Source organism: Carcharodon carcharias, chromosome 14 (genome assembly GCF_017639515.1).
Source record: "Carcharodon carcharias isolate sCarCar2 chromosome 14, sCarCar2.pri, whole genome shotgun sequence".
NCBI classification, from domain to species: Eukaryota; Metazoa; Chordata; class Chondrichthyes; order Lamniformes; family Lamnidae; genus Carcharodon; species Carcharodon carcharias.
Genome location: NC_054480.1, coordinates 92,749,814 through 92,769,281, shown reverse-complemented (window position 1 = coordinate 92,769,281; position 19,468 = coordinate 92,749,814). Strand labels below are relative to the sequence as shown.

General features: G+C 41.6%; 1 protein-coding gene across 4 annotated transcripts in view; it reads right to left on the bottom strand.

Annotated features, from left to right (window-relative positions):
- The window catches only part of ndc80 (NDC80 kinetochore complex component), a 134,062-nt gene that overhangs the window by 2,390 nt on the left and 112,204 nt on the right, over window positions 1-19,468 (bottom strand). For all 4 annotated transcript variants that reach the window (XM_041204485.1, XM_041204486.1, XM_041204487.1 and 1 more), the window contains 4 exons: window positions 16,442-16,531; window positions 15,808-15,900; window positions 14,763-14,893; window positions 106-208 (listed from right to left, as the gene is read on the bottom strand). In XM_041204485.1, coding sequence (XP_041060419.1) covers window positions 106-208; window positions 14,763-14,893; window positions 15,808-15,900; window positions 16,442-16,531 — 417 coding nt within the window. The remainder of the gene's footprint in view (window positions 1-105; window positions 209-14,762; window positions 14,894-15,807; window positions 15,901-16,441; window positions 16,532-19,468) is intronic.

The following is a 19,468-nucleotide window of genomic DNA, read 5'->3' as shown; positions in this document are numbered from 1 at the left end:
TCTATAAATAAAAATGCTACACGAGTGGTTTACAAAACGCATCAAACTAATTCCTCAATATGCATATCCCTCCCTACCACATAACTGAACATTAAAAATTCCTACCTCTACACTGGTGACATGTTGGCTCATTGTATCCAAGCACAACTGTAACTTGTTTACTATTTTTCTCTTTGATTCTGTGGTCTTCTGCTCCACTTCATCAGATCTGAGGAAAATATTGTGTAAGTACAGTATACCTCTTTCCGACTCTAATCATTTGCAGTCAGACACATTTTCCAGAAAGCGGCAGTGAAACAAAAGGCCAAGGAGGTTTTTCCCCAAAGGTGTCTACATGAACACATTAAAATATCTCAGACTTTTACGGTAAGAATCCCTGATCTCTCACTGAACCCTCTGAATGAGCTATCCACAGTTCTGTTTGAACCCTCTAGTTATTAACTCACCCTCATAACTTTCAACAACCCAATTAGATCTTCTCTTCACCTGCTGTGAAAAGAGCCCATGTTTATAACTGCACAGAAGCAGTTCTTTACCTTCTTATAAATAAAACCATTCATGATTCTATGCTTCAACCCTACTATAATTTTGATACCCTGTCCATAATTCATCCTTCTCAAAGTAAGAGAGATAAATTAGGAAATTGAAAGCCCAATCAAGCAAGCATCAGTTATCAGGAAGTTATTACAATCCATTAGGGAGAGAACGACTGAGCATTTGGATAAAGGTAAGTCACATCTAACAAATCCAGTTGATTTGAGTTAACTAACATGGCAGACAGATTATGGGAATGTTTATGGATGTTATTTACAGGGACTTCCAGAATGTATTTAACAAGGTTCCACATAAGAGACTGTTAACAAAACCAGAGAGCATCGAATTGGAGGCTACCTATTATGTCAATTGGTTCGATGAATTCTTCAAGTGAGAACCAGGTCAAATACAATAAGTTGAGAGTGGAGGTGAAGCGGAAAGTAAGACTAGCAAAGAGAGAGTCTGAGAATACAATGGCAGTCAACAGAAATGGAAACCCAAACATTTTAGACCAGCATATAAATAGGGGGTAATAAAGGGTGGAGCAGATCCTATTAAGGATAATGAGCGTGATAGGTGCTTTTGGAGCACAGGATCAACATGCTGGGAGTTACCATTGACCAGAAACTGACTGGACTAGCCATATAAATACAATGGTTACAAGAACAGGTCAGAGGCTAGGAATCCTGTGGTGAGTAACTCACCTCCTGACTCCCCAAAGCCTGTCACAGTATCTTTAAAGTGCAGGAGGCCATTCAGCCCACTGAGTCTGCACTGGCTCCCTGGAAGAGCATTCCACCTAATCCCACTCCCCTGCCTTATCCCTGTAACCATGCACATTCTCTTTTTTCAGGTAGTAATCCAATTCCCTTTTGAATACCTAGATCAAACCTGTTTCCACCACCCTTTCAAGAAGTTTGTTCCAGACTTCAACCACCTCACATTTCCCTCACATCACATTTACTCCTTTAACCAATAATTTTGAATCTGTGCCCTCTAGTTCTTGATGTTCTCTTCAGTAGGAAGTTTCTCACTATTTACCCTGTCCATACCCCTCAAGATCTTGAATACGTCTACCAAGTCCCCTCTCAGCCTTCTTTACTCCAAGGAAAACAGCCCCAAACTCTCCAGTCTATTCTCATAGTTCTTTATCCTGGGAATCATTCTTGTGAATCTCCTCTGTACTCTCTCCAATGCCTTCACATCCTTCCTCAAGTGTGGCATCCAGAACTGGACGCATTACTCCAGATGAGGCCTAACTATTGTCTTATACCAGTCCAACATGGCCTCCTTACTCTTGTACTCAATGCCCCTATTAATAAAGCTTACGAAACTATATGCTTTATTAACTGCTCTCTCAACATGCCCTGCAACCTTCAATGACCTATGTACGTATACACCGAGGTCCCTCTGTTGCTGCACCTCCTTTAGAGGTTCTCCCTTTACTTTTTACTGTCTTTCCATTTCATTCCTGCCAAAACAAATCACCTCACACTTCTCTGCACTGAACTTCATCTGCCATTTGTCTGCCCTATCCACCAACATGTCTATGTCCTTTTGAAGTTCAAGACTATCCTCTTCACACCACAGTCTAGGTCATTATTGTATATCAGAAAGAGCAAGGGTCCCATTACTGACTCCTGAGGAACTCTACTACAAACCTTCCTCCAATCTGAAAAACAATCATTTATCACAATTCTGTTTCCTGTCATTCAGCCAATTTCTTATCCAAGTGCCTACTTTCCGCTTTATTTCAATACCTAGAATTTTGCTCAAGTCCGTTGTGTGGCACTGTGTCAAATGCCTTTTGAAAATCCATATACATCAGAGCAACAGTGTTTCCTTTATCAATCTTCCCTGTTACCTCCTCAAAAAGCTCCAGCAAGTTAGTTAAACGTGATTTTCCCTCGATGAACCCATGCTGCCTTTCCTTAATTATCCTGCACTTGTCTAAGTGATCATTGATTTTATCCCATATTACAATTTCCAGAAGTTTCCCTACCAGAGGTCAAACTGACTGGCCTGTAGTTGCCAGCTTTATCCTTGCACCCATTTTTGAACACGGGTGTAACATCTGCAGTTCTCCAGTCCTCTGGCATCTCTCCTGTGTCTAAGGACGACTGGAAGATTATCACTAATGCCTCTGAAATTTCCACTCTCACTTCTCTCAGTCCCTTTGGATGCAACTCATCCGGTCCTGGTACCTTATCTTTTTTAAGTAAAGATAGCCTTTCCAACACATCCTTTCTCTTGTTTGTAAGTTCTTCTAGTGTACCACTAGAAGAGTTCCTCTCTCATATAAGATAAAAGCTAAATATTGTGGATGCTGGAAATCTGAAATAAAAACAGAAAGTGCTGGAAAAACTCAGCAGGTCTGACAGCATCTGTGGACAGAGAAACAGAGTTAATGTTTTGAGTCCGTATGGCTCTTCTTCAGAACTCTGTACCGACACAGTGTGTACCATCTACAAGATGCACTGCAGAAGTTCACCAAGGCTCCTTTAACAGCACCTTCCAAACCCACGACCACTACCATCTAGAAGGACAAGGGCAGCGGACAGATGGTAACACCACCGCCTGCAAGTTCCCCTCCAAGTCACTCACCATCCTGACTTGAGAATATATCACTATTTCTTCACTTTCGTTGGGTCAAAATCTTGGAACTCCCTCCCTAACAGCAGCGTGTGTGTACCTACACTACACAGATTGCAGCGGTTCAAGAAGACAGCTCATCACCACCTTCTCAAGGGCAATTAGGGATGGACAATAAATGCTGGCCAAGCCAGTGAAGTCCACACCCCTTGAATTAATAAAAGGGTAAAGCTAAAATACTTAATGAGTTCTTTCTATTGGTGTTTACCAAGGAACATGACATAACATCAGTAGATGCGGAGATAAGGGAGGCAAGGGATAGTGGGAAAATTGAAGGGGAGGGGGTAGTGGAGAGACTGGCTATACATAGGGTAGATAAGCCATGTTGTTACATAACAGGTTACTAAAGTAAGTGCGGGTTGAGACAACAGAGAGGCTTGCCTTAATCTTTCAAGCTTCCTTAGATGTAGCGGGGATGCCAGAGGATTGCAGAGTGGTAAATTGTGACACCCTTATTCAAGAAAAGATGTAAGGACAGTCCTAACAACCACAAGCCAGTTAAACATCAGTGGTGGGTAAAATTTTGGAATCCATATTCAGAGGGAAAAAAATCAACAAGCACTTGGAGAAGTTTCAGTTAAGTAAGGAGAGCTAGCACGTATTTGTAAAAGATTGTGCTCAACTAATTTATTTCAATTTTGTTTTTAATTAACAGAGGTTGATGAAGGGAATAGAGTGGATGTTGTTTTAAGAAAGCGTTTGACAAAGTAACACATAAAAGGCTGATTAACAAAATTGAGGCTTGTGAAACAGGATGGTCAGTGTACAGTTGGATGAAAAATTGGCTTAAGGACAGTAAGCAAGTTGCAGTAGGTGGTAGTCATTTTTCTGACTGGAGGGTCGTACACAGTGCTGTTTCCCAAGGTCAGTACTAGGGCGACTGTTTATTCCTAAACATTACTTTAGTTATGTAGATAGATTGGAGAAGTTGGGACTGTTTTCCTTGAAGAAGTTTGACAGGAGATTTGATAGAGGTATTCAAAATCATTAGGGATCTGGACAGAGTAGGTATGTTCCCATTGGTGGAAGGATCAAGAACAAGAGGGTACAGATTTAAGGTATTGGCAAAAGAAGTAATGATGACATGAGGGAAAATTCTTTCACATAATAAGTGTTTAGGATCTGGAACGCGCTGCCTGACAGTGTGGTGGAGATAAGTTCAATCAAGGCATTTGAGGGGGAATTGGATTATTACCTGAAAAGCAAGAATGTGCAGGGCTAAGGGGGCAAGGGAGGGCCAGGGTATGGCACCAGGTAACTTGCTCCTATATAGAGAGCTCTGAAGAAGCGTCATATTGGACTTGTTAACTCAGTTCCCCTTTCCACAGATGCTGCCAGACTTGCTGAGTTTTTCCAGCACTTTGTTTTCATTTAGGCCAGCAAAAAGTTGATAAAAAGGGGGAAAAAATAGAATGAAAGTTATCTAGTCACGAATATAAAAAAGTACATGGTATGAGCTTTTATATGTACATAAGAGAGTAGTTAAAGTAAATATTGGTCCCTTAGAGGCAGAGACAGCATAAATTACGAACTAAAAACAGAAAACGCTGGAAAATCTCAATGTCTGACAGCATCTGTGGAGAGAGAAACAGTTAATGTTGCTCTGAAGTGTCATATGGAGTCAAAACGTTGTGCTGAATAAACTACCTTTTGTTCCAATGTTCAAGGCTTCAGACACCACCTTAACTGGGGTGTAACCAATCCTTTGTATCACCAGCACAACCCCTTAGCCTTTGCATTCAGCGCCATCTATTTATCAAACTAACATCTCATATCCCCGCTTTAAAAAAAAACTAGTTTTTCAGCCCAATGACATGAACAGACTGAAGTTTAGTCCTGGATTTTACACTTTTCCAATCCAAAGTGAGACATCAAAATATATCCCACAGTTGCATCCCAACATTTGGCTCAGCAGCCTCCAACTCATGAGATCATTCCAAAGCAATCATGACCAGATTAAGTTCCAGAAAGCCCAAAATTAAACATGTAATGGGAATGAAAGGCTGTAACAAACAACTACAAAATAGCTTTGTGTCAGGAGAGATTTTCAGATGGACCTCACCATCAATCTTCACTATACAGGATACAAGTAACATCCCAGAAATAGCTGTAAATCAGGAAATGAAAGGGAGGGAGGAACTCAAGAAAATATACAATCACCAAGGAAGTGATACTGAGCAAATTGTTGGAGCTGTGGCTGACAAGTCCCTGGGTTGTGATGGATTTCATCCTAAGGTGTTAAAAGAAGTGGTTCGTGAGCTAGTTGATGTACTGGTTTTAATTTTCCCAAAATTCCCTAGATTTGGGGGAGGTTCCATTAGATTGGAAAATAGTAAATGTAACCCCTTTATTCAAAAAGGGAGGGAGACAAAAAGAAGGAAACTACAGCCAGTTGGCTTAACAATTGACATTGAGAAAATGCTAGAAGCTATTATTAAAGACGATATAGCAGGGCACTTGTGAAAAATTCAATGTATCGGGTAGAGCTAACATGGCTTTGTGAAAGGGAAATCATGTTTAACCAATTTATTGGAGGTCTTTGAATAAGTAACGTGTGCTGCAGATGAAGAGGAACCGGTGGATGTACTGTACTGTTCGATTTTCAAAAGGCATTTGATAAGGTGCCACATCAAAGGTTATTGCAGAAAATAAAAGTTCATGGTGTAGGGGGTAACATTTAGCATGGATGGAAGATTGGCTAGCTAACAGGAAACATAGTGGGCATAAATGGGTTATTTTCTGGTTGGCAAGACAAGTGGTGTGCCACAGAGATCAGAGCTGGGGCCTCAACTTTTTACAATTTATATAAATGACTTGGATGAAGGGACCAAGGTATGGTTGCTAAATTTGCTGATGATACAACGATAGGAAGGAAAATAAGTTGTAAAGAGGACATAAGGAGGCTACAAAGAGATATAGATAGGTTAAGTGAATGGGCAAAGATCTGGCAAATGGAGTATAATGTGGGCGAATGTGAAATTGTCCATTTTGGCAGGAAGAACAAAAAAAAAGCATATTATCTAAATAGTGAGAGCTTGCAGAGCTCAGATGCAGAGAGAGTAGGTGTCCTAGTGCATAAATTGCAAAAGGTTAATATGCAGGTACAGCAACTAAATAGGAAAACTAATAGATTGTTATTGTTTATTGTGAGGGGAATTGAATGCAAAAATTGGGAGGTTATGCTTCAGTTGTACAGGGCATTGGTGAGACCACACCTGGAGTACGGTGTACAGTATTGATCTCCTTATACAAGGAAAGATGTGTTGGAAGCAATTCAGAGAAGGTTTACTAGACTAATACTTAGAATGGGCAGGTTGTCTTACGAGGAAAGGTTGGACAGGCTAGGCTTGTATCTGCAGGAGTCTAGAAGAGTAAGAAGTGACTTAATTGAAACATGTTAGATCCTGAGGGGTCTTTAAAAAAAATCCATTCACAGGAGGTGGGCATCACTGGCTAGGCCAGCATTTATTTGCCATTCCTAAATGCCCTTGAGAAGGTGGTGGTGAGCTACCTTCTTGAACCACTGCAGTCCATGTAGGTATACCCACAGGGCTGTTAGGGTGTTCTAGAATTTTGACCCAGCTACGGTGAAGGAACAGCAATATATTTCCAAGTCAGAATGGTGAGTGACTTGGAGGAGAACTTCCAGGTGATGGTGTTCCCATTTATCTGCTGCCATTGTTCTTCGAGATGGTAGAGGTCGAGGGTTTGGAAGACGCTGTCTCAGGAGCCTTGGTGAATTCCTGCAGTGCATCTTGTAGATGGTACACACTGCTGCCACTGTGTATCGGTGGTGGAGGGAGTGAATGTTTGTGGATGTGATGCCAATCAAGCGGGCTGCTTTGTCCTGGATGGTGTCAAGCTTCTTGAGTGTTGTGGCAGCTGCACTCATCCAGGCGAGTGGTTCGCATTTCATCACATTCCTGGCTTGTGCTTTGTAGATGGTGGACAGGCTTTGGGGAGTCAGGGGGTGAGTTACTCGTCGCAGGATTCACAGCTTTTGACCTACTCTCGTAGCGACAGTATTTATATGGCTAGTCCAGTTCAGTTTCTGGTCAATGGTAACCTCCAGGATGTTGATAGTGGGGAATTCAATGATGGTGATGCCAATGAATGTCAAGGGGCAATGGTTGGATTCTTGTTGGAGATGGTGATTGCCTGGCACTTGTGTGGCGTGAAGATTACTTGCCACTTGTCAGCCCAAGCCTGGAAATTGTCCAGGTCTTGCTGCATTTGGATATGGACTGCTTCAGTATCTGAGGAGCTGTGAATGGTGCTGAACATTGTGCAATCATCAGCAAACATCCCCGCTTCTAACCTTATGATGGAAGGAAGGGTCATTGATGAAGCGGTTGAGGGTAGTTAGGCCGAGGGCACCACCCTGAGGAACTTCTGCAATGATGTCGTGCAGCTGAGGTGATTGACCTCCAACAACCACAACCACCTTCCTTCGTGCTAGGTATGACTCCAACCAGCGGAGAGTTTCCCCCACCTCTGATTCCAGTTTTGCTAGGGCTCCTTGATGCCACACTCGGTCAAATGCAGCCTTGATGTCAAGGACAGTCACTGTCACCTCACCTCAGGAGTTCAGCTCTGTTGTCCATGTTTGAACCAGGGTGAATGTGGAAAGGATGTTTCCCCTTGTGGGAGAATCTAGAACTAGGGGTCAGTGTTTAAAAATAAGGGGTTACCCATTTAAGACAGAGAGGAGAAGAAATATTTTCCCTCTGAGGGCCATGTTTTTGGAACTCTCTTCTTCAAAAGATGGTGGAAGCAGAGTCTTTGAATAGTTTTAAGGTAGAGATAGATAGATTCTTGATAAGCAAGGGGGTGAAAGGTTATTGGGGGTAGGTGGGAATGTGAAGTCGAGGTTACAATCAGATCAGTCATGATTTTATTGAATGGTGGAGCAGGCTTGAGGGGTATTATATTTTATTGACCCAAAAGTAAAGAAGGTGGAAACATGAAAGATCTTACATTTGGAAGGGTTTAAGTTTCAAAGGGGTGTGAGAACAATGCGGCTGAGATGAAAGGGTAAAAAGGTATAGAATCACTGTGGTTAGTTGTTGAGATATTGAGATAGCTGCTGAGCGAGAGAGAGAGCTAGAGATGACTGGAGATGGCTGGAACTGCTTCAGCTAAGCGCTGGGCTGGAAGAGGATGCAGTTTGAATCACCTATCCAGTCAAGCCCGAAGAGCAAGCAGTTCTATTCTGAAGTAAATTCCACCGCAGAGTACAAGAGGGTAAAGGTCATGTGGTACACCTTTATTGAAGTCACAGCAGTTTGCCTTGTGTAATATTACTGGATTTTTCATATTTAAGCATCAAAAGGGAGCGTTGCCTGGAAGGTGTTTACTTGTGGGTTTGACCAAGTAGAGTGTTTTGGGGGAATGTTTTGTAAGACTAACCTTAATTGTGTAACTATAATCTTGTGTGCTTAAGTTTTCTTTTACTGAAGACTGTAATCAACGAACATCCCCACTTCCGGCCTCATATTGGAGAGAAGGTCATTGATGAAGCAGCTGAAGATGGTTGGACCTAGAACACTACCCTGAGGAACTCCTGCAGCAATGTCCTGGGGCTGACATGGCTGGCACCCAAAAATTACAACCATCTTCCTTTGTGCTAGAAATTATCCCAACCAATGGAGAACTCACCCGCAAATTCCAATGACTTCAATTTTGCTACTGCTTCTTGATGCCACTCGGTCAAATACTCCTGATGTCAAAGGCAGCCACTTTCACTTCACCTCTTGATTGCTAGGATTAGTTAATAACTTCATTATCATTGTATCATATGACTGCCAGATGTTAGGAGGTGAATGTGCCAAAATGTGCCTTGGACTTTTTCGTCCGACATTCCTATCTCTCTAGCTTTGATTTGCTGTTGTTTTATATTGAGAGAAAAGTGGACTGAAAATATTCATTAACAACTCATGGAGATGTGAGCTTAACACAAGGTTTAATATATGCTAGTGGCCTCATAGGTCACTGCTCAGTGAGTTTGAGGACACATGGGTTATGATTTGGAGCATTAAAAATATTTATTATTGATTTGATGTGAATAATACAATGGACTTTTCCAGAGTACTATAGGAGTCTTGGCAATTTTTTCTGGCTTCAATTCCATGACTATGTTGGAAACTGAATCAGTAACCTTATTAAATATTTAATTTAATTGTTTCCAAAATGCTAAATTCAAAATGCTCAACAAAAATAGATTCCATTTAAAAACAAAAACTCAGCAAGAAAGATCCATCCATGGCTCACTGAGGAAGTTAAGGATAGTATTAGATTAAAAGAGGATTGTAACGTTGCAAGGAACAGTAGCAAGTCTGAGGCTTGGGAGTGTTTTAGAAGCCAGCAAAGGGACACAAAAAGTTGATAAAAGGGGAAAAAGTGGAATATGAGAGTAAACTAGCCAGAAATATAAAAACAGATGTTAGAGCTTTCACAAGTATATAAAAAGGAATGAGAAGCTAAAGTAAGCATTGGTCCCTTAAAAGCAGAGACAGGATAGATCTTGGGGAATGAGGAAATGGCAGAGGCATGAAAATATTTTGTGTCTGTTTTCAGAAACACAAGTTTCATACCAGAAATAGAGGGTAACCTAAGTGCTAAAAAAGAATGAGGAAATTAATATCAGCAGAGAAAAAGCATTGGAGAAAAGGGACTAAAATCCAATAAATTCCCGGGACCTGGTGGTTTAGGAACATTGGAGCAGGATTTAGATTTAAGGTGAGAGGAAATGTGCAGGGCAATTTTTTTTACACAGGGGGTAGTGAGTGTCTGGAATTCGCTGCCAGAGGAAGTGGTGGAAGCAGGTACAATAGTGGTGTTTAAGAGGCAGCTTGACAAAATAGAGGGATACGGACCCGGAAGTGCAAAATGTTTTAGCTTGACAGGCAATATGAGCAGCGCAGGCTTGGAGGGCCGAAGGACCTGTTCCTGTGCTGTACTTTTCTTTGTTCTTTGGGTAGGCTATTTGGCCCCTTGAGCCTGCTCAGCCATTCAACTAGATCATGGCTGACCATTTACCTCAATGCCATTTTCCTCCACTATCCCCCCGATATCTTTAATACCTAGAAATCTATCACTTTCCACCTCGAACATACTCAATGACTGAGCCTCCACAGCCCTCTGGGGTAGAGAATTCCAGAGATTCACCAGCCTCAGTGAAGAAATTACTCATCTCAGTCTTCAATGACGTACTTCTTATTCTAAAACTGTGTCCCTTGTTTCTAGACCACCCCCCACCCACCCCAATCAGGGGAAACATCCTTCCTGCAAATATCCTTTTGTATGCTACAATAAGGTCGCCTCTCATTCTTCTAAACTCTAGCGAATACAGGTTTAGTCACCTCATGGGGCAATCCTGCCATCTCAGGAATCAGTCTGGTAAACCTTCGTTATACTCCTTCCATGGTAAGGAGACCAAAATTGTACAAAATACCCCAGGTGCTGTTTCACCAAGGCTCTATACAACTGCTTCTGTACTCAAATCCCCTTGCAATAAAGACCAACAACCATTAGTCTTCCTAATTGCTTGCTGCACTTGCATGTCACCTTTAGGTGACTTATGAACAAGGACACCCAGATCCCTTTGGACATCAAAACTTCCCAATCTCTCACCATTTAAGAAATACTTTCCATTTCTGCTTTTCCTGCGAAAGTGGACAATTTTTAAATTTTCCACATTATATTCCATCTACCATGTTCTTGCCCACTTACTTATCCTGTCCAACCCCCCTTGAAGTCTTTTTGCATCCTCACAACTAACATTTCCAAGTTTTGTGTCAATAGCAAACTTGAAAAGATTGCATTTGGTCCCCACATCCAAATCATTGATATAGATTGTGAGTAGCTGGGGCCCAAGCACTGATCCTTGCAGTACCCCACTAGTCACAGTCAACCAACCTGGGAATGACCCACCTATTCCTATCCTTTGTTTTCTGTCCAGAAACAATCCTCAATCCATGTCAGTATATTACCCCCAATCCCATTTACTCTAATTTCACTTGCTAACCTCTTGTGTGGAACCTTATTGAAAGGCTTCTGAAATCCAAAATACACCAGATCCACTATTTCTCCCTTAACTATTCTGCTAGTTAAATCTTTAGCCCTAAAGTTCTAAAAAAGACAGCTGTAGAGATAATGGATGTGCTCGCTATGACTTTCCAAAATCCTTTAGATTTCCAAATGGTTCCATCCATCAGATTGGAAGCAGGCAAACGTAACATCGCTTTTCAAGGAGGGAGAGAGAAAACAGGGAGTGACAGGCCAGTTGGCCTAGTATCAATTGTTGGGAAAATGCTAGAATCTATTAAGGAAGTCTTAACACTGCACTTAGAAAATCATAGCATAATTAGAACAAGTCAAAGTGATATTACAAAATTTGACAAGGGTGTAACAAGTAGGGTAGGTACAGAAGAACTATTAGATGCAGTACACCTGGATTTCCAAAAGACATTTGATAAGGTGCTACACAAAAGGTTAATAGGCAAGATAAGGACTCACGAAGTTGGGGGTAATATATTAGAATGGATACAGGATTGGTTAATGGACGGGAAGCAGAGGGTGGGCATAAACGGGGAATTTTCAAGTCTGACTGTGACTAGTAGAGTGCCATAAGGATCAGTGCTGGGGTCTCTGCTATTTACAATCAGTATTAATAACTCAGATGAAGAGAAAGAGAGTAATGTATCTAAGTTTGCTGATGATACCCAACAAGATGGAAAGGTAAGCTGTGGGGAGGACACAGAGGCCTTCAAAGTAATATAGATTAATTGAGTGGGCAACTATTTGACAGATGGAGTCTAACATGTGAAGCCATTCACTTTGGTCGAAAGAATAGAAAAGCGAAATCTTTTTTTAAAAGGTGTGAAACTTGTAAACATTCATGTTCAAAGGGATTTGGGTGTGCTTGTTCAAGAAAGCAGAAAGTTAGCATTCAGGTGCAGTAAGCAATTAGGAAGGCAAATGGCATGTTGGCCTTTATTGCAAGGGTACTGGAATATAGGAACAAAGAAGTCTTGCTACAATTGTACGGGGTTTTGGTGTGCCACATCAGAAATACCGTGTGTAGTCTTGGTCTCTGTACTGGGGGTGGTATAGTGAAGGTTCACTAAATTGGTCCATGGGAATGTCCTATGAAGAGAGTTTGAGTAAACTGGGCCTATATTCTATGGAGTTTAGGTCATCACATTGAAATGTACAAGATTCTTAAGGGGCTTAATGGGGTAGACACAGAGGTTATTTCCATTGGTTGGGGAATCTAAAATACTTGGGGGGGGTGGTGGCAGAGTCTCAGGACAAGGAGCCGATCATTTAGGATTTCGCTCAAAGGGTTGCGATTCTTTGGAATTCTCTACCCTACAGGGTTGTGGATGGTCCATCGTTGAATACATTTAAGGCTGGGATGCTCTCCATAGTAGGGTTCTTAGACAAAGGAAACCTTCCCTAGGAGGATGTAGAGAAGCTTACATCTTTTAAACTAGATATGACAGCATTGCAGGTGCGGTTGGTGGGAAGAGGGGTGGTGTTATAGGTTTATGGTGGTTTAGGAGACAGATGGATGAGGGGTGACAGTAGGAAGGAGGCAAGCAGCATGAAACCCATTTTCAGTAGCCCCAAAATGAATGGACAACAATTGAGCAGTAATATCTTGGAGACAAGGTTTAGGTAAGCGTCCGACAGTTTCAGCTCTTTTTCCAACATGTTTAGAGAACAAACAAAATTGCTCAAGTTTAATCATGATAGAAAAGCATGATGTGACAGTCATGTGCTAAAGGAAATTAAGTGCAACATTTACAGAACAACTTGACACTTTTTATTCATTCACGGGATTTTTGGGCATTTATTGCCCATCCCTAATTGCCCTTGTTCAGAGGGCATTTAACCGCGTTGTGTGGGTCTGGAGTCACATGTAGGCCAGACCAGGTAAGGACAGATGTCCTAAAGGACATTAGTGAACCAGATGGGTTTTTACGACAATCGACATCAGACTTCTAATTCCAGATTTTTAATGAATTCAAATTTTTGCCATGGTGGGATTCAAACCCGGGTCCACAGAGCAATAATGTCTGTGGCATACTAGTCAGTGACAACACCTCTATGCCACTGCCTCTCCTAATAAATAAACTAATGAATTTCATGTCCTGTTTTCCACCGTTTGAAGAGGATTAACTGTTGTATAACAAGGTGTATGTGCCACGTGAGAGACGGTGCTGGGGACCAAGTATATCAAATTTAACTTTTTAAATGAAGTGACATTTTGATATTTTACTCAGCACCTCAGGTTTTGATGCAATATAACATTGTGAGAATTTAAGTGAGTTGCCATATTATTCTGAAGTCAAGATTAGATATCAAGATGGTATGCAAATGACACTAAATGAGGTACTTGGGAGTAAGAACAGGGTTCGACTGCACTTAAAGGCAGATCAATGGAAAGGGAACTCGAGATTGGTCACATTTTGATGAAAAACATTTTAACCTTGGTTATGGTCATGGGATTTTGGTGGGTAGTTTTACTGTCATCAAAATGTAGCATGTGTCATTGTCAGAAACTTAGATACTGGACGGGGAAGGCTTCAATGCTCCCTGTACTGAGTGCTAAAATTTCAATTGTGTGTCAATGCCCTTATTTGCACTATTCTGGAGCTCCTTACATGCACTGGTTGCAACCATAAGATTAGGAGAGAGTGCTGCTTGCAGCAAATGGCTTTGATTTGTGTAGATTTAAATTTAAATTTTATTTGCGTTCTTATCATAAAACCATGCTAATTTGTTCACATTTGTTCTGGAGATTTGTCCTGGCAGTAGTGGCTCTTTCTCGGAATATGATTTGACAGCATTTTCCAAACCAGTGATCACTACCACCTAAGGGCAGCAGATGCCTGGGAAAACCACCAACTGCAAGTTACTTTCCAAGTCATACACCATCTTGACTTGGAACTATATTGCCGTTCCTTCACTGCCACTGAGTCAAAATCCTGGAACTCCCTCCCTAAGGGAACTGTAGATGTAGGTATAGAATCTACACCACACGGACCTTCCCATTCTTTCATGGGATGTGTGCATCACTGGCAAGGCCGGCATTTGTTGCCCATCCCCAATTGTCCTTGAGTAGTGGGAGTAGTGAGCCATCTTCTTGAAACGACTGCAGTCCAGCTGGTGCCATGAACAAATAAAAAAAGAATGAAACTGCCTGGTTTCAAAAAGCTAAAGTACTTAGAAAACCTGTGAATCCTGCAACAATCATCTAATCTAACCTACCTTTATAGGAGAGACCAGCATTGTATCCTAAAGCAAGAGGTCTGATGTGAGAAGCAGGGAGCACCTTTTAAAACTGGGGAAATATTGAAATGGGACAATGATGCCAACTTTAAATTTCAACAGACACAGGAAAGAGCCTATGACAAAACTGTGTGTTTACACCAACCAAGTCAAGCTCAACTTTACTACTATAGCGTGACAGGCTGAAATTAAATACATTTTGTTATTCTTCACTACAAGCTAGAAGTGACAGAGGAAGAACTCCATGGATTAGATTTGAAAATTGAACCTCTACATACTGGTATTTAGCGATTTTCAGTTGTCCAATTGCTTCATCTAATTCTTCATTCAAATGCTTCTGCAACCGTTTTCTTTGGTTTTCCAGAGATTCAAGCTCCTTGACTTGTTTTGTTGTTTTTCGATCATCTTCCTAAAAAATAATTTGGATTATTAAATAGCCCCAAAATTAAAACTATTTTAAATAACTTAAGAATCTTGTGAAACATGTAGTGTTGTGCACTACATTATTAATTTGCCTACATTCACACTGTATATACCTGCTAACTGCACAGTACCCACCCAAAATCCCACCAGAGATCCTCCAGATTTGGCCACCTTAGCTTAAGAATTTTCCAAGGCTGAGGCACAAACAGAAGGCAGAATTTTATCCAGTAAAGCAGAAACCTGGAAAAACTAACCTGATTCCTAAGTGTTTTAAAGACTTGATAAAAGATTCAAAAGCTATGAGCTATAAAATTAAACCCAAGCATAACAAATGAAGGCTAAGCATATATTACTGTACCAATGATCTCCTGGCTGGTTTCCTGTCTTGCACCTATCACAAACATCAACTCATTCAAAATTCTGCTAACCATATCCTAACTGACGCCAAGCCCCATTCACTCCTCCACTCGCTGACCTACATTGGCTTCCAATCTGGCAATACTGATTTTAAAATTGTCATCCTTATTTCAATCCCTGTATGGCCTTGTCCCTCCCCATCTCTAATCTCCTTCATCTCTACAATCCACAGGTCTGTGCTTCTCCAATTCTGTTTTCTTGCACATTCCCTATTCACATTGTTACACCACTGGCAGCTATGCCTTTGACTGTCTGGGCCCTAAACTTAGAATTCCCTCCCTAAATCTCTCTACTTCCTTTTAGAAACCCCTTAAAATTTCTCTCTTTGACCAAGCTTTTGTCACCTGTCCTACTATCGCCTTACGTGTTTCCATGTCAAATTTTGTTTGATAATTTACACAATGTAACATTTTACACATTTAATAAATGCCATATAAATGCAAGTATGTTTCTTTGTTTATCAGCTACACCGAAAGGTCTCACCTCCTTTTCTTGTTCAATTGTTTCGTCCACTTTTCGGATTTGTTCTTTTAACATTTTCAGATCATTTGCTTTGTCATCTATCATGGTTTGAACCTAGGAGACAGAATAGTTATCTTCAGCATACAAACATACCAATTAGGAGCTGGAATAGGCCACTCGGCCCCTCAAGCCTGCTCCATCTTTCAGTAAGATCATGGCTGATCTGAATGTAACCTCAACTCCAGATTCCTGCCTACCCGATAATCTTTCACCCCCTTGTTAATCAAGAATCTACCTAGCTCTGCCTTGAAAATATTCAAAGACCCTGCTTCCACATCTTTTTGAGGAAGAGAGTTCCAAAGACTCTCAATCCTCTGTCTTCAATGAGCGACCCCTTATTTTTAAACAGTGACTCCTAGTTCTAGATTCTCCCACAAGTGGAAACATCCTCTCCACATCCAGCCTGTCAAGACCCCTCAAGATCTTAAAGTTTCAATTAAGTCACCTCTTACTCTTCTAAATTCCAGTGGATACAAGCCTAACCTGTCCAGCCTTTCCTCATAAGACAGTAGAAAGATACCGTTTCATAGATCCAGTGCAGGTGGTTGACATAGATTTAGTCACACTACATTTCCAACATTGATTATTTCCAAACCTGTTCCCTGGCCTCTTGCACACTCATCTTCTTGTGCTTCAGATGTTCAATGTCATCATTTATTTGCTTCAGTAGGTTCATGATGGCGAGCTGTAGAAATTAAACAAGGTCAAGTTCAGATCACATGAAAATTAGAAAAGATAGATTACCAACAGGATTCCACTGATCCTTTTTTATGGGTTACACAATTCTAAAATGCTACTTTGCATTTTCATCACTTAAAAATGGATTTCCCTTCCTTAACTGTCTTACTTATTAACCACCTTAGGGAAACGTCAAATTATCCACAAATTACCATAGTCACCTCCTGCTCAAGAGGCTCCCTGTTCTTTTCCTCATCTTGGAAAGCAGCTCCTGTCTATCCCACACCCGCTCCCAACTCTGCAGGAGTTCCTCAGGGTAGTGTCCTAGGCCCAACCATCTTCAGCTGCTTCATCAATGACCTTCCTTCCATCTTAAGGTCAGAAGTGGGGAGGTTTGCTGATGATCGCACAATGTTCAGCACCATTCACGACTCCTCAGATACTGAAGCAGTCCTTGTCCAAATGCAGCAAGACCTGGACAATATCCAGGCTTAGGCTGACAAATGGAAAGTAACATTCGTGCCACACAAGTGCCAGGCAATGGTCATCTCCAACAAGAATCTAACCATTGCCCCATGACATTCAATGGCATTACCATCGTGGAATCCCCCACTGTCAACATCCTGAGAGTTACCATTCAGCAACTGAACTGGACTAGCCATATAAATACTGTGGCTACAAGAGCAGGTCAGAGGCTAGGAATCCTCTGATGAGCAACTCACCTCCTGACTCCCCAAAGTCTGTCCACCATCTACAAAGCGCAAGTCAGGAGTGTGATGGAATACTCTCCACTTGCCTGGATGAGTGTAGCTCCCACAACAGTCAAGAAGGTTGACACCATCCAGGACAAAGCAGCCCACTTGATTGACATCCCATCCACAAACATTCACTCCCTCCACCAGCGACGCACTGTAGCAGCAGTGTGTACCATCTACAAGACGCACTGCAGGAACTCACCAAGGCTCCCTAGGCAGCACCTTCTAAACCCATGACCGCTACCATCTAGAACAAGGGCAGCAGACACTTGGGAATACCACCACCTGGAAGTTCCCCAAGTCACTCACCATTCTGACTTGGAAATATATTAACATTCCTTATTGCTGGGTCAAAATCCTGGAACAACCTCCCAAACAGCACTGTGATGTACCTACACCACATGGACTGCAGCGGTTCAAGGAGGCAGCTCACCACCACCTTCTCGAGGGCAATTAGGGATGAGCAATAAATGCTGGCCTAGCCAGCGACGTCCACATCCCATAAATTAATTTAATAAAACATTTATCTGGTTATCTAACCAGAGCAAACAAGTTCTGTCGAAGGGTCATGAGGACTTGAAACATCAACTCTTTTCTTCTCCGCCGATGCTGCCAGACCTGCTGAGTTTTTCCAGATAATTCTGTTTTTGTTTTAGTCTCCTTCAATGCTATGATTTCTAGGATTCTGTACTAGTCCTAGGAATTGTTCCAAGCATGGATTTGTCAGTGAATGATTCAGGGAGAAACTTCACAAGCTATCTCCTGTCTCCTTATGGTGTTGACAGACAGACCTGCTGTGCATTTCCAACATTCCCATTTCAGCTGGTCAACATGCAAAACTTCCTTTTATTTTTCCTTTTTGACAGCTGATTTTCTCAATCTATGAGGACTCCGATAGCAAAAACAAGCATTTTGCAAATAGACCATCCAGAGTGCAAATGGCAGTCACACAGACTCACTCCTCAAAAATCTCAGGAGAGGCATTGTAAAGATTGAAAATGTCTCCTACAGTTGTCTGTTCATCAGGGCATTGTTTTACAAAATGACTGATAAATTTTGAGGTCCAAACCAGACAATATATATCTATATACTTGCTTTATATGCTAAAGAACGTTTTCTATTTTACTCAAATACTCCCTGGAAGAACACAGATCCTGCTCAATCCCCACCCCCATTTAATGCCCCACCTAGCCTAACTCCCTCTCCTACTCAATCCCCAGCTCTACATGGTCAATATCTATACCACAATTCTTACACAACATCTTAATTCATGGTCTCCTCTACACTGGAGAGACCAAATGCAGACTGGGTGACTGCTTTGCGGAACACCTTTGGTCTGTCCAGACCTCCCTGTCACTTGCCATTTCAACACACCACCCTGCTCTCAAGTCCACATGTCCGTTCTTGGCCTGCTGCAATGTTCCAGTGAAGCTCAACGCAAACTGGAGGAACAGCACCTCATCTTCCGACTAGGCACTTTACAGTCTTCTGGGCTTAATATTGAGTTCAACAACTTCAGATCATGAGCTCTCTCCTCCATCTACACCCCCTTTTTCTAATAATTTATAATTTTTAAATAATGTATTTTTCTTTTCCCACCTATTCTTAAATTTATTTCCATTTATTGTTTATCTCCACCTTTTAGCCCATTTCGATCCCTTTCCCCCACCCCACCCCCACTAGGGCCATCTGCCACTTGCTTGACCTGCTTGCTACCCTTAATGTCCCCATTAGTACATTCTTTAGATAATATCACCGCCATCAACACCCCTTTGTCCTTTTGTCTATGAACATCTTTGGCAATCTCTTCTTTGCCTCCACCTATTACTGGCCCTCTATCCAGCTCTACCTGTCCCACCCCCCTCTACCAGCTTATATTTCACCTCATTTCTCTATTTCCTTAGTTCTGATGAAGAGTCATACAGACTCGAAACGTCAAATGTGTTCCTCTCCGCAGATGCTGTCAGACCTGCTGAGTTTTTCCAGCTATTTTTGTTTTTGTCTTAATTCGTGGGTTTAATTATTTCATATCTTTCACTTAAAAAAGCAGCCAGAAAAGCATATAATATCTGCAACACCCAAACTGGCATCCATCAGACATTTATGTTTTAGTTCATACAGAAGGTTCATGAATCGATAACTGACTAGGCCAATGGCATAAAAGAAACATGCTGGCACACACACTGCAA